Raw genomic sequence first — 19,654 nt, 5'->3', positions numbered from 1 at the left:
GGTTTCGTTGAAATCCAGTTCTCGGAGTAAATTACTTTCAATGCTCAGGAGAGAGAGCTTCGATAGACGGTTTTGTCCCATCGTGACTATTTTTTATAATTTTAATTTTTGAAAATGAGCGCACTCCAGTGCAATTTTTTACCATCAAAACATTCTCAATGCAATTTCGAGGTTTGGGAATGTAGCTCTGAAATTTAAGTAAGAGAAACGGATAACTGGCCAATCACTGGGATGAAGGCGGATACTTTATATTTTTCCTTGGGTGACAGATTTGCGTCTTGTGCTTTCCCGTAATCGAGCGTATTCAACCTCACATTTCTCGTTCTGGTGCGAGTGCGTGACTGTACATATTCATCAGTATGGGATATTTTTTGGGCTGCTTCCTCGTATTTATCAAAATCATTTCGTTTGGATTCCACGAATGATTTCAATGATTCTAATGTACGCATTGCCGACTTAAGAATCATTTTCGGGTCTTGCAACATCTTCTTTGTAGCATTGAATCGCTCCAAGATATAGTTTCAAAATGTTGTAAACAAAGCGGTTTCGAGGTTCTTTTGCTCTTTATTGGCAGATATGCTAGTTAGAGTTCCTTCGATTTCCGAATAGCCGTTGACTAAGGCTTTTGTAGCTTCACCTTGGCAAGGCCAACAAGTGTCGCTGAGCTTTTTCAAGACTAAAAACTGGCCGCTTTTCTTCTCTGATAATTTCTCAATCAGAATTCAGTGCCGCTCTGTACTGGCTGTGAAAAACGTGTACAAATTCTGCACGAAATCAAAGAATTGAACAGCCGATGGACAAGAGTTAGTAGCTGCATTTCCCACTAAACTTAGAGAAAGACCACAAGGTACGAACGCCGATAAATTATTTTTCCCCAAATTAAGATCCTGCATCCCCTTGTATTTGCCGTTCATGTTTGCAGTATTGTCATATGATTTTGATATTTCACTGATTGCCTGATTGGAGTGAACAAATATAGATCAATGATTTCTGTTATTTAAGATTAATATAATTAAATAATCATGTGTGTACAAAGTGCTGTACATAGCAAAGGAAAAGATGTTTACTAGTTGGAGTTTGAAACAAAAATTTTCCGAAGTCTCTATTGTGGGGCCCCCGTTTTGGAGTCCCCGAGGCCCCGATTGCCCTACCCTCAATTTGGCCCTGAATAAAATATAAATAAGAAATTAAGATATAATGTTGAAACTTAATTTTCATTATTTGAATACGTATTACAGTTGGACCCAACATTTTCGAAAGAGGGACTAAGCTAAATGTTTTAAAACATAATTTAAGCATATTTTGAAGAATGTTTACTTTGGTGTATACGTACTTTTTTATTGAGGTTTTAATTGTATGCACTTGACCCCGAAAACCTATGTATTAATATGTTTCACACGGATTGTAGTAAATGAAGGCAATATCTATATTGATTAAACAATGAGTTTTTCTGCACTTTATGAAAACTTAAAATGTCAAACTAAGGTAACCCTCGGATATGGTTAGGCAACCTTTGGAACTGTTGGAAAGAGCATTAAATACCCATTCATTTGACACCAAAATCGACTCCATAACATATGTAATAAATATTCTACATTTACCATAGACTTAATGTTTCAAATGCAGGCAACCCTGAATGGACAATTTTTTAGTTAGGCTACCATTTGCTATCAGACGGATATTTGGATGCGCCTTCATTGTAAACAAAAAACGACTCAATAACACATGCGATCAATTTGTTATACTTACCAAAATGTTCAAGTTCAAATCAGATGCAACCTTAGGTTTGACCAACTTTTGGTAAAGTAACCTTATGCTATAAGACAGATAATTTAATAAACTTTCATTTAAATGAAAAACCGTCAAAATTTCAAATTGTGTACAATCATTTTTTTACACTTATCAAAGATTAAACAGTTCAAATGCAAACCTGGATTATGCCAGGTGTTGGTTAGACAACCCTATATTGGTGGAACTAGAGTTAAATTAAATTAAATCACTTGGTTTTTATTTATGAACGCAAAGAACTTTTAGTGATTAGATTATAGAAGATAATAATTCCTGTTTCGTGGCCTTTTCTTAAATAAATGTATTCCTGTGTGAGGCCCACAGCAGCCCACGAAGGAACATTTATATAAAAAATAGATTTGTACAATTTTTTGATTATTTATTTAACCAATAAAGTTTTACAGGTTCTCTTATCCGAGATCGGAAGGCTTAGCTTCTTTGGTTGTGGCTGGCTTTTGAGTTGTTTTTTGTATTAGATTCTTACTAAACCAATTAGGACGAGGTTTTTCCATTTCAACAATTCGTTTACCGTCCAGAAATTCGGAAGGCTGTTAAATGTCACAACATTAAATTTATACAAATTGACAAATATTTGTTTTTGTTGTATGTACCTGTTCATGCTTCTCGCCTTCGTACAAGACTATTACTTCCTGTTCTACTGGATTAAGTCCTAATTTTTCTTGGATTTTGTCTTGCATTAGCTGTGTTTCAGTACGTACCTTTGCATAGCAATTGGCTTAAATAAATCGAATTAAATGTAAACTATTCTTCTCAGGATTATTAAATAGATTACTTACGACATAAAACACCAATCTCGTGATCGTGACCACAGTTGTTACACGAACGCAAATGAGTCTTCAACTTCAAGGGCTTCCAGTTGTATTCTGGATAACCAAACTTACGACTTAGTCTTCGCTCTATAGTCCTTCGGTGTTTGGGAACAGCCCATAGGATACCATCTCCTATGAGGTCTCGAAGACCATACTTTGAATCATTTTTTGTTGACCCGATGTGTGAGTTGGGGTTTATACCCAAGATAGCTAGATGTTTATGTAAATAAAAGTGCTGTTTTTATTTGACCAATCTCTACTTATGACTGTATGAAGTTTATTGGTTGGAATTGATCAATGGATATCACTGATCTCACCGACAAAACCACCATGAAGTAGTCTATATTTTACCTGGTTGGGGGGATTGAAATGGACCACGAAAGATTTGAGCAAGTGCTACATCTAATTTATTGAGGAACTGAGAAATTCTAACCAGAATAAACCGAGACATTCTCAAAAAATATAAATAAAATATAATCCTCCAACGTAATTTTAACTGCAACACTTTTTCAGCTGACAGCTGACATTTATAATAATACGAAAAGATGGGTAATTTCAAGAAATGTGATTGAATAATTTATACCATTCGAAAATCCCTCCTTACGTCAAAATCGCTGTAATGTCTGTTTGATAGCCAGAATGTCTGTTAATATTCACAAATATGTTTTTCCGTAAAACCAAAAATACTCAATGAAATAATGGAAAACCTAGGCTGGAATTTCGGGTTGCCCATGATCTACATATTTTCGCATTTAAGCATTGTACGCAGCAAGAGCTTAAGTTGAGTTCCAATACAAAATTATCTTTAAAATTTAGACAAGCTTAAATTTAGTGAAACTTCATATTTCGAAATACGAACAAAGAACCACTTTGAGTTCGGAGGAGAAAAAGAATTTGGCGACGCTCGTGAGGCAACGTCCCCCAATTTGGAACTACCCTAAGAAGAATTGCATTGTCTGCACAAATTTCTTTTGTTATGATTTAGATCAGGTCTTAGCTGAAGTATGGAGAAAAAACGTTAGCTCAATTTAAGCCTAACAATCTGCGTGCTACCATTTAGTTCTTATACTTATGTAAATGCTTCTTTTTGAATATTTCGGGTCTTTGTTCAAAAACCATGCAAGAATCTCAAGTACTGAAAGAGTCTTAAATTGGTAGAAGTTTTAAGTTTTTTAGTTTGAGATGAAGTATCATATTAGGAAGTGACAACTTTCAACTACCGCAACACGTGTATACTTTTGATTTTGTATAGACGATAAAAGGAATTTTATGAAAACAGTTTGTTCCGACTTGAAATCTTTAAGCTGTTTGTATCAGCATGTGAGTGATTACTAAAGAAGTTTCAGTTATGCAACACATTGGCAAAACCTATTAACTTCAAATCTATACACGCATCTATGGGAAAGAGCTTTACAAAACAATGTCTAATTTTGTCATCCTTGTGAAACTTTTCCGTTTATGCAGAATAACGATGGAGAATGCACGCTTCTCTATTTCAGTTGATGTCAAAAATAGTTTTTGAGGCGATGCACTGTCATGCAACTATCGTTCTGAAAAGAATTTAGCAAAACTCAACCAAAGGTCCATCCATCGAATACACCGATGATATTGACATAATTGGAAGATCGAAGGTTGATGTCAGTGGAGCACTTTTGAGCATTGTGGTGCAAGCGGAGAAGTTGGGTTAAGTGGTCAATGAGGGCAAGACAACGTATATGCTGTCATCAAAAAAGGATATTGAACTACAACGTCTTGAACAAAACGTCACCATGGACGTCTATTACTTTGAGGTGGTTAAGGACTTTGTCTACCTAGACACCGCTTTAAATTCAGACAACGACACCAGCGCTGAAATCAAACAAAGAATTAATCTTATTAAATGGCTACTTCTTTGGATTTATTAGACAATTGAGTAGAAAAGTCCTCTCTCAAGCAACTTATCTCACCCGCATCTTCCCACTTCTCATTTCTGGCACTCGGGCTTGGATATTGTCTTCTTATAATAAATAAATTGGGTGGCGCAAAGTTTCGTTTGAGAACTAAGGGCCTAGCCTAGTGACTGACAACTCTCAACGTCTCAACCATTCCTGTGTGCAAGTACTGTTGTCAGGGATAGAAGGAACCTTCAGTTTTAGCCGAATCCTAAGCGAAAATTTGAGAAAGCACTTTTTATGACAAGAATTACTCTTGGGGAATTTGTCAATTCTTCGCAAGAGGCAGTACCCGTGAAAAAACTTTAGGTGGCATAGGCAGGAATCGAACCCAAGACCCCTTGCATGACAGTCCAAAGCACTTACCATCATGCCACGGGTACTACAATTGTCTTCTTCCTTTAATTTTTCTCCCGTCTGCATAGATAGAGTGGAGGAGTTGTATCTTCTCCTACAGTGACCAACAGTACGGGCTTTACAGCGACACTGACCTGGATAAAAGAATAAACTTCAATGACTTGGAGAAAGCTAGCTAGGGACCGAGCTGGCTGGAGATGCATGTTGGCTAAGGCCCAATTGCATACGGGACTGTAGCGCCACCTTAAGTAAGTAAGCATGTTATTGCATGAATGGATTCAGAATGATTACTATCGACTACTGAAAAGCTTGTTTTTCCTAAATATAATTTACAACATAGTTATGCTCTAATGATTATAGATTTATTCTTATTATTCGTTTTGTTTCTACAGTTTACAATTTACAGAAATGTATGCCACTCTAACCAAAAAGAAGAAATGTATGTGTAGATTTTTCAATGCATAATAAACCCTTGTATCTTTTACTGTACAAATGAATTATAAAAAAATTGATTTCGCCTTGGTTGCATTTAAAAAAAAAAATACTAAAATATTTTTGCAAATATCACTATATTATTTATTACATTAAGTTCGTAATTCTTATAACAAAATAAGAATGTAGCACGATTTCATGATTTGCTTTCACAAAAGAAATGTAATATCAAAAGCTGTAAAACAGAATCATACATTTGTCTAATTCCTCCAAGTTTCAACTAATTCTCCGTACAAACATCAGTATATATAATGTTATAAAATATGTTTGATACAACATTGCAGTTGACGTAGTAGCCCCGAAGTAAGGCCCAGGTTGCCGAACAGTCCTATATCCCGGTTCCCATAAAACTTTACGAACATATTGCTTAATTTATACCAGTTTATTATATCACAATTTTTGACTTCAACAGCTGACTTTTCCGAAAATTCTAATGTATGGTTTTATTTTGATTCAAAATATCTACCACCACATTGAAAGATAAGTTTTTCTTCTATCTTTTGGCCAATAAGTTAAAAATCAAAACTATTACATCAAAATAGGAAATATTAAAAAGTAGTCAAATCTTGAAGCCAACTTTTAAAGCCTTAAAAAATGAAGAATATTTTAAAGTGATGTCTTAAAATAATAAAAAATAAAATTGTCATAAGGTGCAGAGAATGCCGCTCTATAGTTGGAGATATTTTTCAATGTAATGTCTACCCCTAGTAGAAGACCCAGTTAACCAAACCATTGAATTGTTAAAGCTGGTGTGTGGTGTGGATCAATCAGAGCTCATACAAACTCGAATCGAATCGACTGTTGTGTGTTGTGACGAAAGCAGCCTCGTCTTGGTCTTCAGCAGCTACCAGCAGAGAGAAATCGAATCACTTAACAACGTGGTGTTAGCAGTGGCCCCAAGTTTCGGTCATAAGCACTTAGTCGATACTCCCGAAAGCATTCAGTCGATAGAATTTAGTCCGGTAGAAGTTTCGAAGGAAAATCATCGAACAATTAATTAAATAAATCGCGGTATAAACTTGAGTGATAGTGATTGTACGTTCGAGTGATTTTTGCACTTTCATAGTATCGGTCCTTACTTTCTTTTCTTTTGTCCATTCTTTTGCTTGTTATTCCTTTGGATTTTATTGTCAAATAACCGTCAATATATTTTAATTATAAAAAAGACAATCTTATATTAAAAAAAAAGCACAATGGCTTGTTTCGGGAGTTCTAGTCTTAGATGTATCCGTCGATCTCAGGCAGATACATTTTTATGTCACTTGTTCTTAAATCGCAGCATAGTGAATAAAACTATTGCCTCTTCAAGATATTTGGGCGCATCAGCAGCAGATCTATCGTTCGCTAGATCTTTTCATGACTTTCGAGATTCAAAGCGTTTATTTAAAAATTCTTCGTTTGATTGCGACTCAAAGGTAAGAAAAGACTATCGTTTTTAATAAAGTAACTCTAATTCTACTATTAACTAGAGCAAGATAGGTATTTCGTTGTCTAAAATGAAGTAATCGTATTTTGAAGAAAAAAAAGGTACAAATTGATCAATAACTATCAATGCATGATTTCGTCCAAAGCTATGCATTCGGCCGCCAACAACTTGTTCGGGCTCTGTAACAGAAACTTTCGAATTTTAAGCGCGTAACAAGTTGGTGTGTTGCGAAAGTGTCGCAGTTGCAGCAATGGCAACAGGATATTTGGTTTAATAAATCTTCAATCCTGTTCGTTGCGCAATCATGCTTTTATTCCTTCCCTCCATTTAGATCAACATATCTACAGATGCAAAGCAATTTTAAAAAATAAAGAGCAATAAAGATACTGTTATGCAAGTAGTTTATTTTTTACTAGGTAATCTTTTCATTAAACTTGACAGTTTCTTAATGAAATTTTTTTTTGAATTTTGTGCTTAGTGATTCTGTGCGCCAGAAACCTTCGGAGTTAATTTCTATTTAGTTTTTGGTTTGGATACGTATTTTATTACGCTACAAATCGGCTCTTAAAGGATCAGGGGCATATTTGTAAAGGAGTTGTTTATACGTAGGATGAGCAAGAGTTATTTATCTGATGAAAGATATTCCTGCCATAAATATACAAATGGAAAGAAACATTTATTAGTTTTTCTGTTTTTTTTTTTTATGGAAAGCAATTGGAAAGAAATAGTTATTAGTTTTTCTGGCTTCTTTAATATTTTTATTTTAAAGTATGCTTAGAAGTCTAAAATTTTGATTTATGACGGAAGTTATGGTAAAATACTGACATTTCTTACTTGTTGTAAAACAAAGAAACTACAATTTTTCAACTCTTAGTCATCAACTAATTTCTGTATTGATAAGTTTAATTTTCTTATATGCAAAAGTTAAGAAGATGGATTTTGTGTTGCGATTAATTACAACAAGTGAAAGTAGTGATAAGCTTTCATTTGTGCATATATCAATTCTGTTGGTCTTGCGCCAAAAATACTCATTTAACATAACTATTATTGACAATTTTGTTTATATAGCGTAACTTTTGATTTTTTTTTAATTGTTATTAGAAAGAGGTTATATTTGGCCATCTTTAATAAGTTTTTGTTGTTTCATTGACTTAAGACATCCTTAAATATCTACAGCTGTACCTTCCTATTCAGTTTGAGAAGTCTTACAAAAAAGTTGATTATTGGAATACAATTTTTATACAGCAAAACAACAGTATAAGTTAATTATTAAAAAAAAATCTACTGCAACATTTTTATTCGTTGGATCGTAGGTATACAAATATATTCCTTTCTTTGTGCATCTTCCAAGTATTTCTTCATATTTCTGCAAACTTTATATAAAAGAATCACTTAGAAATATTTAGATACGAACAAAAAATTCAAAATAATTTAGTTTCTGGACATTGGTTTAAAAACCGGTAATTAGATCAAAAGTTGATATGAAACTCTCTTACTTATTTTATACAAATATTTTCTATAAAAATAAGTTGTTGAAAATATAAGCATAACTGTTAATTTTTGCTCATGACTTTAAGAAACAAATTTGTACAATAATGAAACATTTTATGAAAAAACAAATCTGTTAAAACTACATTATGTTTCATTTTAAATAATTAAGCTTTAAAATTTTCTCAAACCAAAGCAAAACATTTGAAACAAATGTCATTTTTTGAAATAGAGTATAATGTATTTCTTAATTTTACTTAGTATATATTTAACCAATTTCAAATTGTTACTATTTTATAACATATTCGCTTATGAGGTGTATTAAAACTATATTACTCAAAGTAATTAACTTGACCGAAAATGTGCGTGGCAAAGCAACTAAAGTTAAGTTCAAGTTCAATTCTGCCAAAAATAAACACCCATTGAAGTTAGAGTTGAGATAAGTTAATTTAGCTTAAACAATACAAATTGTTTAAAATATCTTTTTCAAATAATTTCTTGACCAAAAACTTTCTCAGCGCATACATTGCGCACATTACCAGTTTATATTAAACTCAATAAAACACAAATTGTTTAAGCACTCACATTCCATTACCTCAATCTTCATTAACCACTACTTTCATCTTCATCACTTTCGTTTTTTTTTTCCAATCCATTGCTTGCACCTGTTAAGGTATTGTGGCCTAATTTTTAACAGGAAACAGGTTTGAACTTGTTTATAAATGTTTTAGTATCTTGAGGGAGAGAAGAAGCAACCTACAAAATATAAACAAACAAAATAAAACAACAGCAGTTACATAAAAAATCTTTGGGTAATTAATATAAGGTACCTACCTACTAATTTAAATTTTAACACATAAATTTAACATATAGACGCGACAAAATAACGAATTTTATGATAGTTTTGCTAACTTATGATTTCCATATTTGATATACTTTTTATCTTAAAATAAATATACATACGTATGTCTATACATAAAGACTGTGGTGAAACCTTTGAAGAAGCTAAGACTACCTTTTGTATATTTAAAATATGCATAAATAATAGTCATTTCTGTGTAAATATGTGAGAAGATTCGAAAGCTTATTTGTAAAATTATTTTGTAATATTATTTTAAAAAACACAAATACATATAAGTATAATCATCGGAATCAATGAATAAATATTCTCTGTTGCATAATTTAAACTGAATTGATCAATGAAAATACATAACTTGAAAGAGTAAATTCAATGAAAACTTACATAATAATTTTCTAATGATGCAGTTTAAGGTTAATAGCCTGTGAAAAACTACCTTTTTGGGTTTTGCAATGTCACTCGATGGAGAAGTAGTTTGATTTGGGCTATTAAATATAATTTAAAATTGGATTTATGTTAGGTATGCACATATGCATTTATGTCATATATGTATGATAATGAACACTTAGATTTAAACATATTAAGTGTGGAAAATAGTTTACCTCAAAATATTTTAAATACATTTTTGAATCTATTCAAGCCTTGGTGAATGTACTTCAGAGTTATGCATAAGGCGCGTTCATTATAGAATGAAAAATTGGTTTCGAAATACCCAATTTGCATTTAAGTCAAAGAAGAAGGTTTGACTTAAAGTCATTTGAATAGAAGAAGACCTTACGTTAAATCTGGTATTTCTGATTTGTTTACATTTTGTTTATGATATTGGCCTTATTAAGATGTTAATTTTTAATAATCCAACAATTTTCGACCTCGAGTGCAGAACGGAAGACGTCCAAAAATCAAGAAAACCGCGAAAGTGTATCACTTTCATCACTTAAAGGTATTTGTTATCCTAAAGAAGTTTTTTTTCTTAATAAAATTATGTTCTACGATTTTGAGTTAGGTAGGCAAAATAGGCAATTTGACATAAGGGATACTATAACACTTTACATCGTTAAGGTCAAATTACGATTATTGCACTTAATAATTCAAAAGCAAAGTTTGGCATTAAGCTTTTGGGATTAATGAATCTCTTTATCGTTGGATTTGAGGCTCATAAAATAAATGCTGGTGTCGCTCAGGGCTACGTTTTGTCTTAGACTCTCTTCCTTATATTCATAAACGATCTTTAGTCTATCACTTCTAATCCATTAACCTGTTCCGCTGACGACAGCACTCTTAGCTATATAGATTGCGTCTAGATTTACATGCTTGTCCCTCGGATGTGAAACTTCCGATCTTGACAGCATTATCCATGATGGGGAGTTATTAACGGTGTAGAACCAAAAACTCAATGCTGTCTCCTATTGTTAAAGTTTGATCCACCTCCAATGACGATATCCATAAGTGGCACTTGCACAAAGGAATCTTATCTACTTTTACTACTCGGTATGTGTATCACAGTTAACCTCTTATCACATATTCCTTTTGTCAAAAATGATACTAGGTGATTAGTATTCTCCGATGGTGCAAGAAAGACTATATTCGTCCAAAACTTGAATATAACTTACATATTTTGGCAGGTGTCTTTAAAACAAGTTTAAATATCTTGGATAGAATTCAAAAGAGCGCAGCGCATTAAAAATGATAGGTCAAAACTATAACCGAGATAATTACTTCACTCCAACACCGCTGCAATGTCGCATGCCTTTCGCTATTCTACCGTTATTGTTATAGACCGTGTTTTCTCGAATTTGCCAGTTGCATTCCCCCCTCAAACAATTCAGGGTAATACACGTACCTCCAGAAATGCTCATCAATTTCGGACGTATTTTCCAGTAAAGAGATTCTATTCTTAACCGCACATCGAGAATGTGGAATGCCTTACCCAACTCTGTTGTTCCCATCATATTGATATTCAAAAATTTAAGACCAATGTGCGCCGGTATCTCTTCTTTAATGTTACCCTATTTTCGTAAAACTCGCACTGTGTTTTAGCTTTAATAATTTCAAGGGTTGATAACCCTTTGAGTTTCCGTTAATTACCATCACAATAACTGAAATGAAAAGATTAAGCCAAAAGAAGAAAAAAAAAAATGCAACGGGATGGGGGACTGTTAATAACGCTTGTAGTTTATAGATGTATTTCCGAAAATATTATGCATAAAGATCCGCGATTCGACTCAAAATGAAAACTCGGTAAGCTTGAAATCGTAGAGTGTACTTAGCAACTAGCCCATCAGGCTCAGATAGGAATAGCTGAGAAAAAAACTAAAGCTTTTCGCGGTTTTTTCGTCTATTGCTTGCCATGTTGCCTTCAAAGCTCGAAGTCGAGAACCTGTATTATTTATAAGACCAATATGATTAATATCTAGACAAAAAATTAGATCTGCCGGATTTTCGAAAACAGGTCTTTCTGTCTAGAAAAAATGGTAAAGTAAATGGAATTGTTTTCAATTTTCTCAAAAAAATAAAATATGTTTTTACATTTGGCTCTTTGGTGTTTAATCAAAAAAAAGTAGCTGCCGTGGACAAAAGAATGGATTTCTGTCGGTGTTTTAAAAATCATTGTATAATTAATTTTTGAACAGCTATGTTCTAAAAACCGTAACATCTACAGACCCAAATTGTATTTTTTGCTTTAGAAGTGTAAAACATGCTTGTGAGATTTGAAGTCGTTTTTATCAAAAATACTTTTAGGCTTAATTTGTATCACTGACATTTTGTACCAAGTTTAAACTTTTTAAATCCTACTTATGGACTTGCAAATTACATAGATTGTGATTCATTTGCTTGAAAAAAACCTTCACAAATTTCGATTTCTATGCCCTTCAATCTTAGGTTCACACCTTGAGTGATTCACTTTCATTTGTTGTTTAACCCAAAAGACAATTATAATTCAGAGAGAAGTTGATGTCTTTATTGATACTTTTGTATCATAAGAAACGAAATTTTAACGTCAACTAAATACACACACACACACATTTTTTTAAAGTTATCTCCGCCGTTTTTCCCAATATAATTGGTTATTGTGTCATTTATCGAAACTAAATATTCCTTAAGAAAAGAGTACCAAAAAAATTAACCAAATAAAACCAAGTTTTTTTTCTTTTGCCTAACTGCAAAATGTTTCATATGCAAAATAGATTTTTTTAGTGCGCTGAACAGGTATTGTTCATGAGTGTTTTCAAGTGCTGGAATCAATAATTTTGTTTTCAGTACACTTCAATTCCTGATATAAATATTTTGAAAAACTGAAACCAATTTGCTTAGAGACCAATAGCTGATAGAATTGTATCTATCCTTAATTAACTTTAGAGAGTTATGAAAACGATAATAATATCTGCATCAAATTCATCTGATTCCGTAGCAAAAATAACGCTAGACGCTTAATATTTTTTTTAAAGAGTTATCAACAATTCAAGATATTTAAAACGAATAAACGTTACTTGACGGAAAGTTATACGATAACAGTTTTCAAAACTTTGATGAGTTGAAAAAAGGATTGTGTTACGTGTTTTTTTGTTCAGATGAAAATTCGTGAAATCTCAATAGATCCAACTTTTATTTTCAAGATTTGAGGAAATAAAAATGTTTTTAAAACTATTATTGGGAATAGTCAATTTTATGGAACAGTTTATTTAGAGGTCTTAACACCAAAAATGACTGCAGAATAAAGGTATAAGGGAATCCTGGACTTTTTCTTCACCCATAAACTTTGTCTTTGTTTAATATGGATAGTTCTTTTGGTGTATGAATAATAAGTATAAATTAAATACACATGCAAGCCATATTATTATCAGATTTTTGTGCACTTATACAAATAGTGTGTGGTAAAATAAAGCCTCATCTTATGGAAAGAAATGGAAAAAAGAGCATAAGTTCTTAATTGATTTTAGTTTCTTATATAATTCGCTTAAGGTATTGTTTCTTTGAGATTTGGTTCCTGGCAATTTTTTTTGTAATTATTTGACACTTTGAGTTTTTCTTTAATTTTAATAAAAAATACAAACTGGAAAATAGAAATTGACATAATCAATAAAGTCGTTGAATGTGCACTGAAATTAATCCACAAAATGAAAAAAAGAACACTGTTATTAGTTATTACATATCAATCGAAGAAGAAATTACATTTGTTATATATTTGCTTCCCATTCCTTGCCAGAAGATCGTGATGTAATTAGACAAAAAAATTGTCTAAAAAAAAACATAGTATCTATGATTTTTCTTATAGATACATTAGAAACACGTTTTGATATTATTTAATAATTTAACTATTGCTTTAGATAGAAAAATAATTAGGATTCATTATTGACATCAGTGCAAATTAGGGCCACAATGAAAAAGGCTGCCATGAGAAAACTTTGGCACATACCATAAGAATAAAAACGTGAATGGACGTTTTATACTTCTTGGAAGTACACAAGAGTTGTAAAAACTCCTTCATATAAATCCGTATTTTTAGAATTTGATCGTTTAGAGCGACGAATATAATATCAAAGTGCTTGGAAGTTATGTAAGATGGTATTACTGAGGCCCTTCACTTGAACAATTGATACTGGCTGTTAAGCAAGTCTGGTCATCAGTTTTGGTTTTAGGATGTTTATTCTCTTATTATTTATGAATCAATATAAAAATTTCTAGCAAAATCTGTATTGAAATAATCCGGAGGATCATTTAAACATCGATTATGTTTGCGATTTACCGATACCTGCATATTTCAACAATATAACGAACCAAGCAAATTTTAAATCTAATTGTAGCAACAAAAACCATTTCGAACGAAGTGGATCGAACCCACTTCGTTCGAAATGGTTTTTGGCAAATCCTTCAAGGGTGATTCCTGTTGTGCAAAGTACTTTCTCAAATTATCAGTTCGGATTCCTCCAACCCTGATATTAATCGAACACAGGAGTGGTTTAAGAGTTGTAAGTAACTAGGCTCTGATTCTCTACGAGCTGTGGTTCTTTTTCGATGACATGTTAATAAATCAATGCCTTTGTATTTTTACTCAGAAATAAATCACGAACAGAAATAACAACGAAACATAATACTCTCAATGATTGACCTCGTGCAGAGTATCATATATAAACATACATACATCATGTATGGATGTAAGGAAGTTTTAAAAACAATAAAGAACAGACTTGGAGAGAATACATAAATTAAAAAAAATATCTCGTTTTACAGTGCAAAACGTCCAAATTAATTGTGTAGTTAAATTGGAAAACGTTACTAGCATTTTTAATAAGGTAGATAAATCACAAGTTTAATGATAAGAAAGAGTTGCAATAAGTTCCTGCATCTAGATTCAAATATATCTTAAAATAGTTTTAATGATGCAGATGGAATACGTTTTAAATGATTTAAAACTTAAATCTTTGACCATGTTGAAAGAAGTCTTTATAAGAAATTGTTTCAAGAATGATAAAATCATCTCGATAATGGTGCAACATTGCGCAATGGTATTAAAATATATATGAGCACCAAAGCTTTTGCGGATTAAAATTGTATTTAATAATTATAGTATAATTGAGTCATTGTTAAATTTAACTGTATTGAGTGTTTGTTTTCCAAAACCTATAAAAGATAAAGATGCATTGAAAAGGTTACAAATTAAAAAAAAGACCAATGTTAGAAGTATTAACTTCCCAAAGGAAGTAATTGTAATAAGTATGATTTGTCTAATTGAACATTTTGACAATTCTCCACGATTCAAGGTCCCTATAAACAAAATAAAAGATTTTTAGAGTAATGTCGGTGCTTGCGTGTGTGCGTTCGATAATCTATTTTCCTCGTCCATATCAATCGACTTCAAATAAATCTTTTGGTACAGATAATAATCGAAAAATATGTAAAATCGACTTCCAAAAAAATTGCGGTGGTGTTTGTTTTTTACTATAGCAATAAAAAAAAGAGTGAACATTTTGGTTGACCCAAATTATCTCCAATAACCAATGACGCTAGCGACTTCAATAAAATTGTAACTGAAAAAAAATTGTCACTTCGAATATTTAACGAACAAAAAATGGGCAGGTTCAGACAATATAAGAGACTTCATTTACAGTCAACTTCATTCTATGAACGTAAATTTTGACCAATTCAATTAGTTATTTTAAAGTGTCATGAATTGCAAATTAAAAACTTTACTTCACAAAGATTATTGTCTACAAAACACTCATCAGGCAAGCTACAACTTCATTACTATTTGTATTTTGTATTGTAAAGATATGTTACCTATTTCTTTTTAAATTTCACGATTAACCTTTTAACAGAAATCATTAAATGGAATTGTGAAGAAAATAAATAAATCATGGAGTAATAAAGTTCAGTTTCAGTTTAATGAAAAATCATAATCAATTGGCATTGTAACATAAGTTCACTTGACTTGATAGTTAGGGAGATTTTTCTTGACTAACTTTCCAGTCAACTTTCAAATAAAGTTGCCTTAATTGGAAGGCAATTTTTTGGCAGCTGGCCAATCACATACTAGAAACTTGCTATACTTTTAAACATCGATTATGTTTGTCATTTACCGGTACGTGCATATTTCAAAAATATAACAAACCAAAGCAAATTTTAAATCACACTGTAGTAGCAACAGAAACAATTTCGAACGAAGTGGGTTCAATCCTTGCGAGAAATTGGCAAATCCTTCAAGGGTAATTCTTGTTGTGCAAAGTACTTTCCAAAAAATTTGTATCTAATAAAGAAATACATTTTTTAGACTTCTGGTAGAATTTTGATAAAAATCGAAATGATTATTTTCTTACAAAAATAAAACCCTTAAAGTAACGTTTCTAACACTTGGTACAAATTGATTTTCGATTAAAATACCTATTCAAAAATGAAAAATATTGGCTTCAAGCTAATTTCATCTTATACAAAATATACGATACGATACGATATTCAGTAAATTTTGAATAAGAATACAAGACAATTTGTTTTTCAAAAATTAAAATCTACAAAAATAAAAATTGGTAAAAATTGATATTCTCGATATCTTATGAATAAATGAAGGCATTGAAATCAAAATGATTTCATACTGTGTTAAATTTTGTTGTTTACGTAATTATTAATTATATTCTTAGAGAAATCTAGTCTGCATTTGTTTATAAAAGGAATTCAAATTTTAATAATAATAATGAATACAGAATATGGTTGTTCATTTTTAGTCAATCTTTTAGAAAAATTCAATTGACAACTTAAAAAAAAAAAACAACAAACAGTTGATAAGATGTGTTTTCCGACTCAAATATTGGAAAAAACAACGAAAGATATTGACTTCAAATTATTTATATCACAAAATATGTATTATTATAAATATTTTGTTAAAGTTTTAAGCAAGAAAAATTGACACACGGGACGGTTATCAGTGTGGGTCGCATCCCAGACTCTTTTTAATACAAATATATCGTTTCCTTATCCAAAACTGTATAGAGTAACCACAGAACCTTCAATTCGGTATTATTTTGTAGAAAAAATCTTCCAAAATAAAATGATTTTATAAAGCTGTTTTTTTTAAATGTGTTTAAAAGGTGTTTATTTAATTCCGTCGAATAAAATATTATCTATAAAATAATTTCTATCACAAGATTCATTAAAAAACTTAACTCCGGTTTATTGAACCAAATATTTGAAAACTACGTTCAAAGTTGAAAGTTCTAATAAATTAAATAACAAATCATGACCCCCAACTGTTATAAATAAGGATATACAAATATTTTTATTTTAATTCATTCATTTATGCAGTATACGGTATATGCTCAAACGAAAAAAAAAAAAAACAAAGTTATCAATAAACCATTGAACATTGTGAAAGTCATCAAATATAACAGTCAATGAAGCAAATTGTATGAAAAACGCACAACTTCATAATGACTCTAGGCAACCTTAAACTTAGTTATCTTCTTTATTTTATTATCTTAGCTTGGTTAATAGAAAACAAAAATAAAAATCTCTCTGAAAAATAAATACTCGTAAAATAAAACAAAACTGGAAACGGATTTTACTTTCGCATGCAAAGCATATTTATCGACAGCGACGATTGTAGACTGACGAACAGTTAACAAAAAAGAGAGTAATGGAGAATACCATCGGCCACAAATACGTCTGTTAAACGCAAGCTTAAATTTCTGTGAAACACACCTACCATGACCAAGAAGCCGTTGGTAGGTTGAAAGCAAAAGTTAAAACGTTGAACTAAAACTCAACCGACTGTAAACTTATTTTCTCCTTTTACTCTGAGTTTCTTATTTTAAAATTTTTAATAACGAAATCTGCCTCGCGTATCGCGTTTTCTTATGTCTATGGATATACGAGTAGACTTTGGACGGAGATGCACGTTGCGTCGATTATACAAATATGCAAAGAGTAGATGTGAACGTTTGTATGTTAGTTAATTTTCAGAATATTAAAATTGAAAGTCTTTTGAGAAGCAGTTAACAGCAGATAGTATTCACTTATCATTTTGTCATCATCGCTATTCGCATACTTTTGGCCTGACTAGTCGGAAAGAAATTAATATTTTGAAAATAACTATAACATTCCTTTCAATATGGCTTGGTTAGTTGGTAATCGATTGACGAAGCAAGACGTGATTTCTTGGCGGCGGTGGTGGTGGAATGTTTGTTGCCAATTCATTGAGGAATTTTTGTTTAAAATTATTATTTGAAGAATAAAAAGTTTTAAATAAATGTTCGATTGGCTGAAAAAGATAGAAATTGTAATTTATACCTAGTACAATCTTGATCTCGTACCTACATAGGCATTATTTTTCGAAAATTTCTACTTATAGTAATTTTCTAAATTTATATTTGTATGGACTTTTTTGAAGCCATATTGTAACGTGTCGGACAAACAGACAATGAAACTTATATTCGTACAGTAGAAAAATAGTAACTTTCTTCCGGTTTATTCTCGAGCCACAATCGAGTGTTATTTAGTTGTAAAATCAAGGATCTGGACCTATTATTAAAAACAAAAATCCTTTAACAAAAACAAAACATTTAATTACAAAAACCCATACATTTAATTACCAGATTACAAATTCATGTTCACACTTCTAAGTTTTCTTAACAAAAAAAAAAAACAAACAAATTTTAGTATTTTGTGGCATATTCCTCATTTTGTATAACATTCTTAAGTCTTTTTGGTAAGGATTGGACACATTTTGTTGGTGTTTCAGCCGAAATTTTGTCCCATTCTTGCAATATCTTCTCTTTTAAATCGCTAATGGTTTTTTCCTCAGTTGCTGGTCTTGGTCCCACAATCTTTCGATTGGGTTATAAGGAAGCCACAACCAGGTATTATAAGCTTTATATACTTACTTACTTACTTAAGGTGGCGCTACAGTCCGGGGCGGACCTGGGCCTCAACCAACAAGCGTCTCCAGCCAGCTCGGTCCCTAGCTAGCTGTCTCCAGTTTCGCACGCCAAGTTGGTTGAGGTCCTCTCCCACCTGGGTGCGCCACCTGAGTCGCGGTCTTCCTCTACTGCGCCTTCCCTTGGGATTGGATTCGAAGACCTTCCGGGCTGGAGCGTTGATGTCCATCCGCTCTACATGACCTAGCCATCTAAGCCGTTGGACTTTGATTCTGCTAACTAGGTCAGTGTCGCTGTACAGGCCGTACAGCTCGTCGTTATATCTTCTCCTCCATTCTCCATCTATGCGTACGGGACCAAAAATCGCCCGAAGAATTTTTCTCTCGAAGCATCCTAAGACGCTCTCATCTTTCTTTGACAGGGTCCAGGCCTCAGCGCCATAAATGAGAACCGGGATGATGAGTGTCTTATAGATGGTGATTTTACTTGCTCGAGAGAGGACTTTACTTCTCAATTGCCTTCTAAGTCCAAAGAAGCAGCGATTTGCAAGAGTTATTCTTCGTTTGATTTCAGCGCTGGTGTCGTAGTCTGTATTAATAGCGGTGCCTAGATAGACAAAGTCCTTTACTACCTCGAAGTTATAGCTGTCCATGGTGACGTTTTGTCCAAGACGTCGTCGTTCAGTGTCCTTTTTTGATGACAGCATATACTTGGTCTTGCCCTCATTGACCACTAAACCCATCTTCTTCGCTTCCGTCGCAATGCTCAGAAACGCTCCACTGACATCACGCTTTGATCTTCCAATTATGTCAATATCATCTGCGTATCCGAGTAATTGGATGGATCTTTGGAAGATTGTGCCTCTAGTGTTGACGGTTGAGTTTTGCACAATTCTTTCCAGAACGATGTTGAAGAAGTCGCATGACAGTGCATCGCCTTGTCTAAAACCTTTTTTGACATCAAATGCATCGGTAAGATCTTTTCCGACCTTGATAGAGCAGCGTGCATTCTCCATCGTCATTCTTCACAAACGGATAAGTTTGACAGGGATGCCAAAACTAGACATTGCTCGGTAGAGCTCTTCCCTATAGATGCTGTCATACGCGGCTTTGAAATCGATA

General features: G+C 32.5%; 2 protein-coding genes across 2 annotated transcripts in view; one reads left to right on the top strand and one right to left on the bottom strand.

The window, feature by feature from the left end:
• Positions 1-2,146: 2,146 nt before the first annotated feature.
• On the bottom strand, positions 2,147-3,159 carry LOC129939796 (39S ribosomal protein L32, mitochondrial). The gene is made up of 4 exons (XM_056047947.1): positions 2,970-3,159; positions 2,586-2,828; positions 2,400-2,524; positions 2,147-2,336 (listed from the first exon to the last, which is right to left on the bottom strand). Exons 1-4 carry the CDS (start codon positions 3,067-3,069, stop codon positions 2,199-2,201), a joined length of 606 nt encoding a protein of 201 aa, XP_055903922.1. The 5' UTR covers positions 3,070-3,159; the 3' UTR covers positions 2,147-2,198.
• Positions 3,160-5,864: 2,705 nt separating this feature from the next.
• The window catches only part of LOC129940115 (all trans-polyprenyl-diphosphate synthase PDSS1), a 44,636-nt gene continuing 30,846 nt past the window's right edge, over positions 5,865-19,654 (top strand). The window contains exon 1 of the mRNA XM_056048359.1: positions 5,865-6,813. Coding sequence (XP_055904334.1) covers positions 6,592-6,813 — 222 coding nt within the window. The 5' untranslated portion in view covers positions 5,865-6,591. The remainder of the gene's footprint in view (positions 6,814-19,654) is intronic.

This window comes from Eupeodes corollae, chromosome 1 (assembly GCF_945859685.1).
Source record: "Eupeodes corollae chromosome 1, idEupCoro1.1, whole genome shotgun sequence".
Taxonomy (NCBI): Eukaryota; Metazoa; Arthropoda; class Insecta; order Diptera; family Syrphidae; genus Eupeodes; species Eupeodes corollae.
This window is presented reverse-complemented; position numbering and strand designations above follow the sequence as displayed.

Excerpts from the sequence above, each read along its gene's own strand:
- LOC129939796 (XM_056047947.1), bottom strand. The coding sequence starts at position 3,069 with ATGTCTCGGTTTATTCTGGTTAGAATTTCTCAGTTCCTCAATAAATTA. Across the intron at positions 2,525-2,585 it reads CGAGATTGGTGTTTTATGTC|CCAATTGCTATGCAAAGGTA; the intron begins GTAAGTAATCTA and ends GATTTATTTAAG. Across the intron at positions 2,337-2,399 it reads AAGGCGAGAAGCATGAACAG|CCTTCCGAATTTCTGGACGG; the intron begins GTACATACAACA and ends GACATTTAACAG.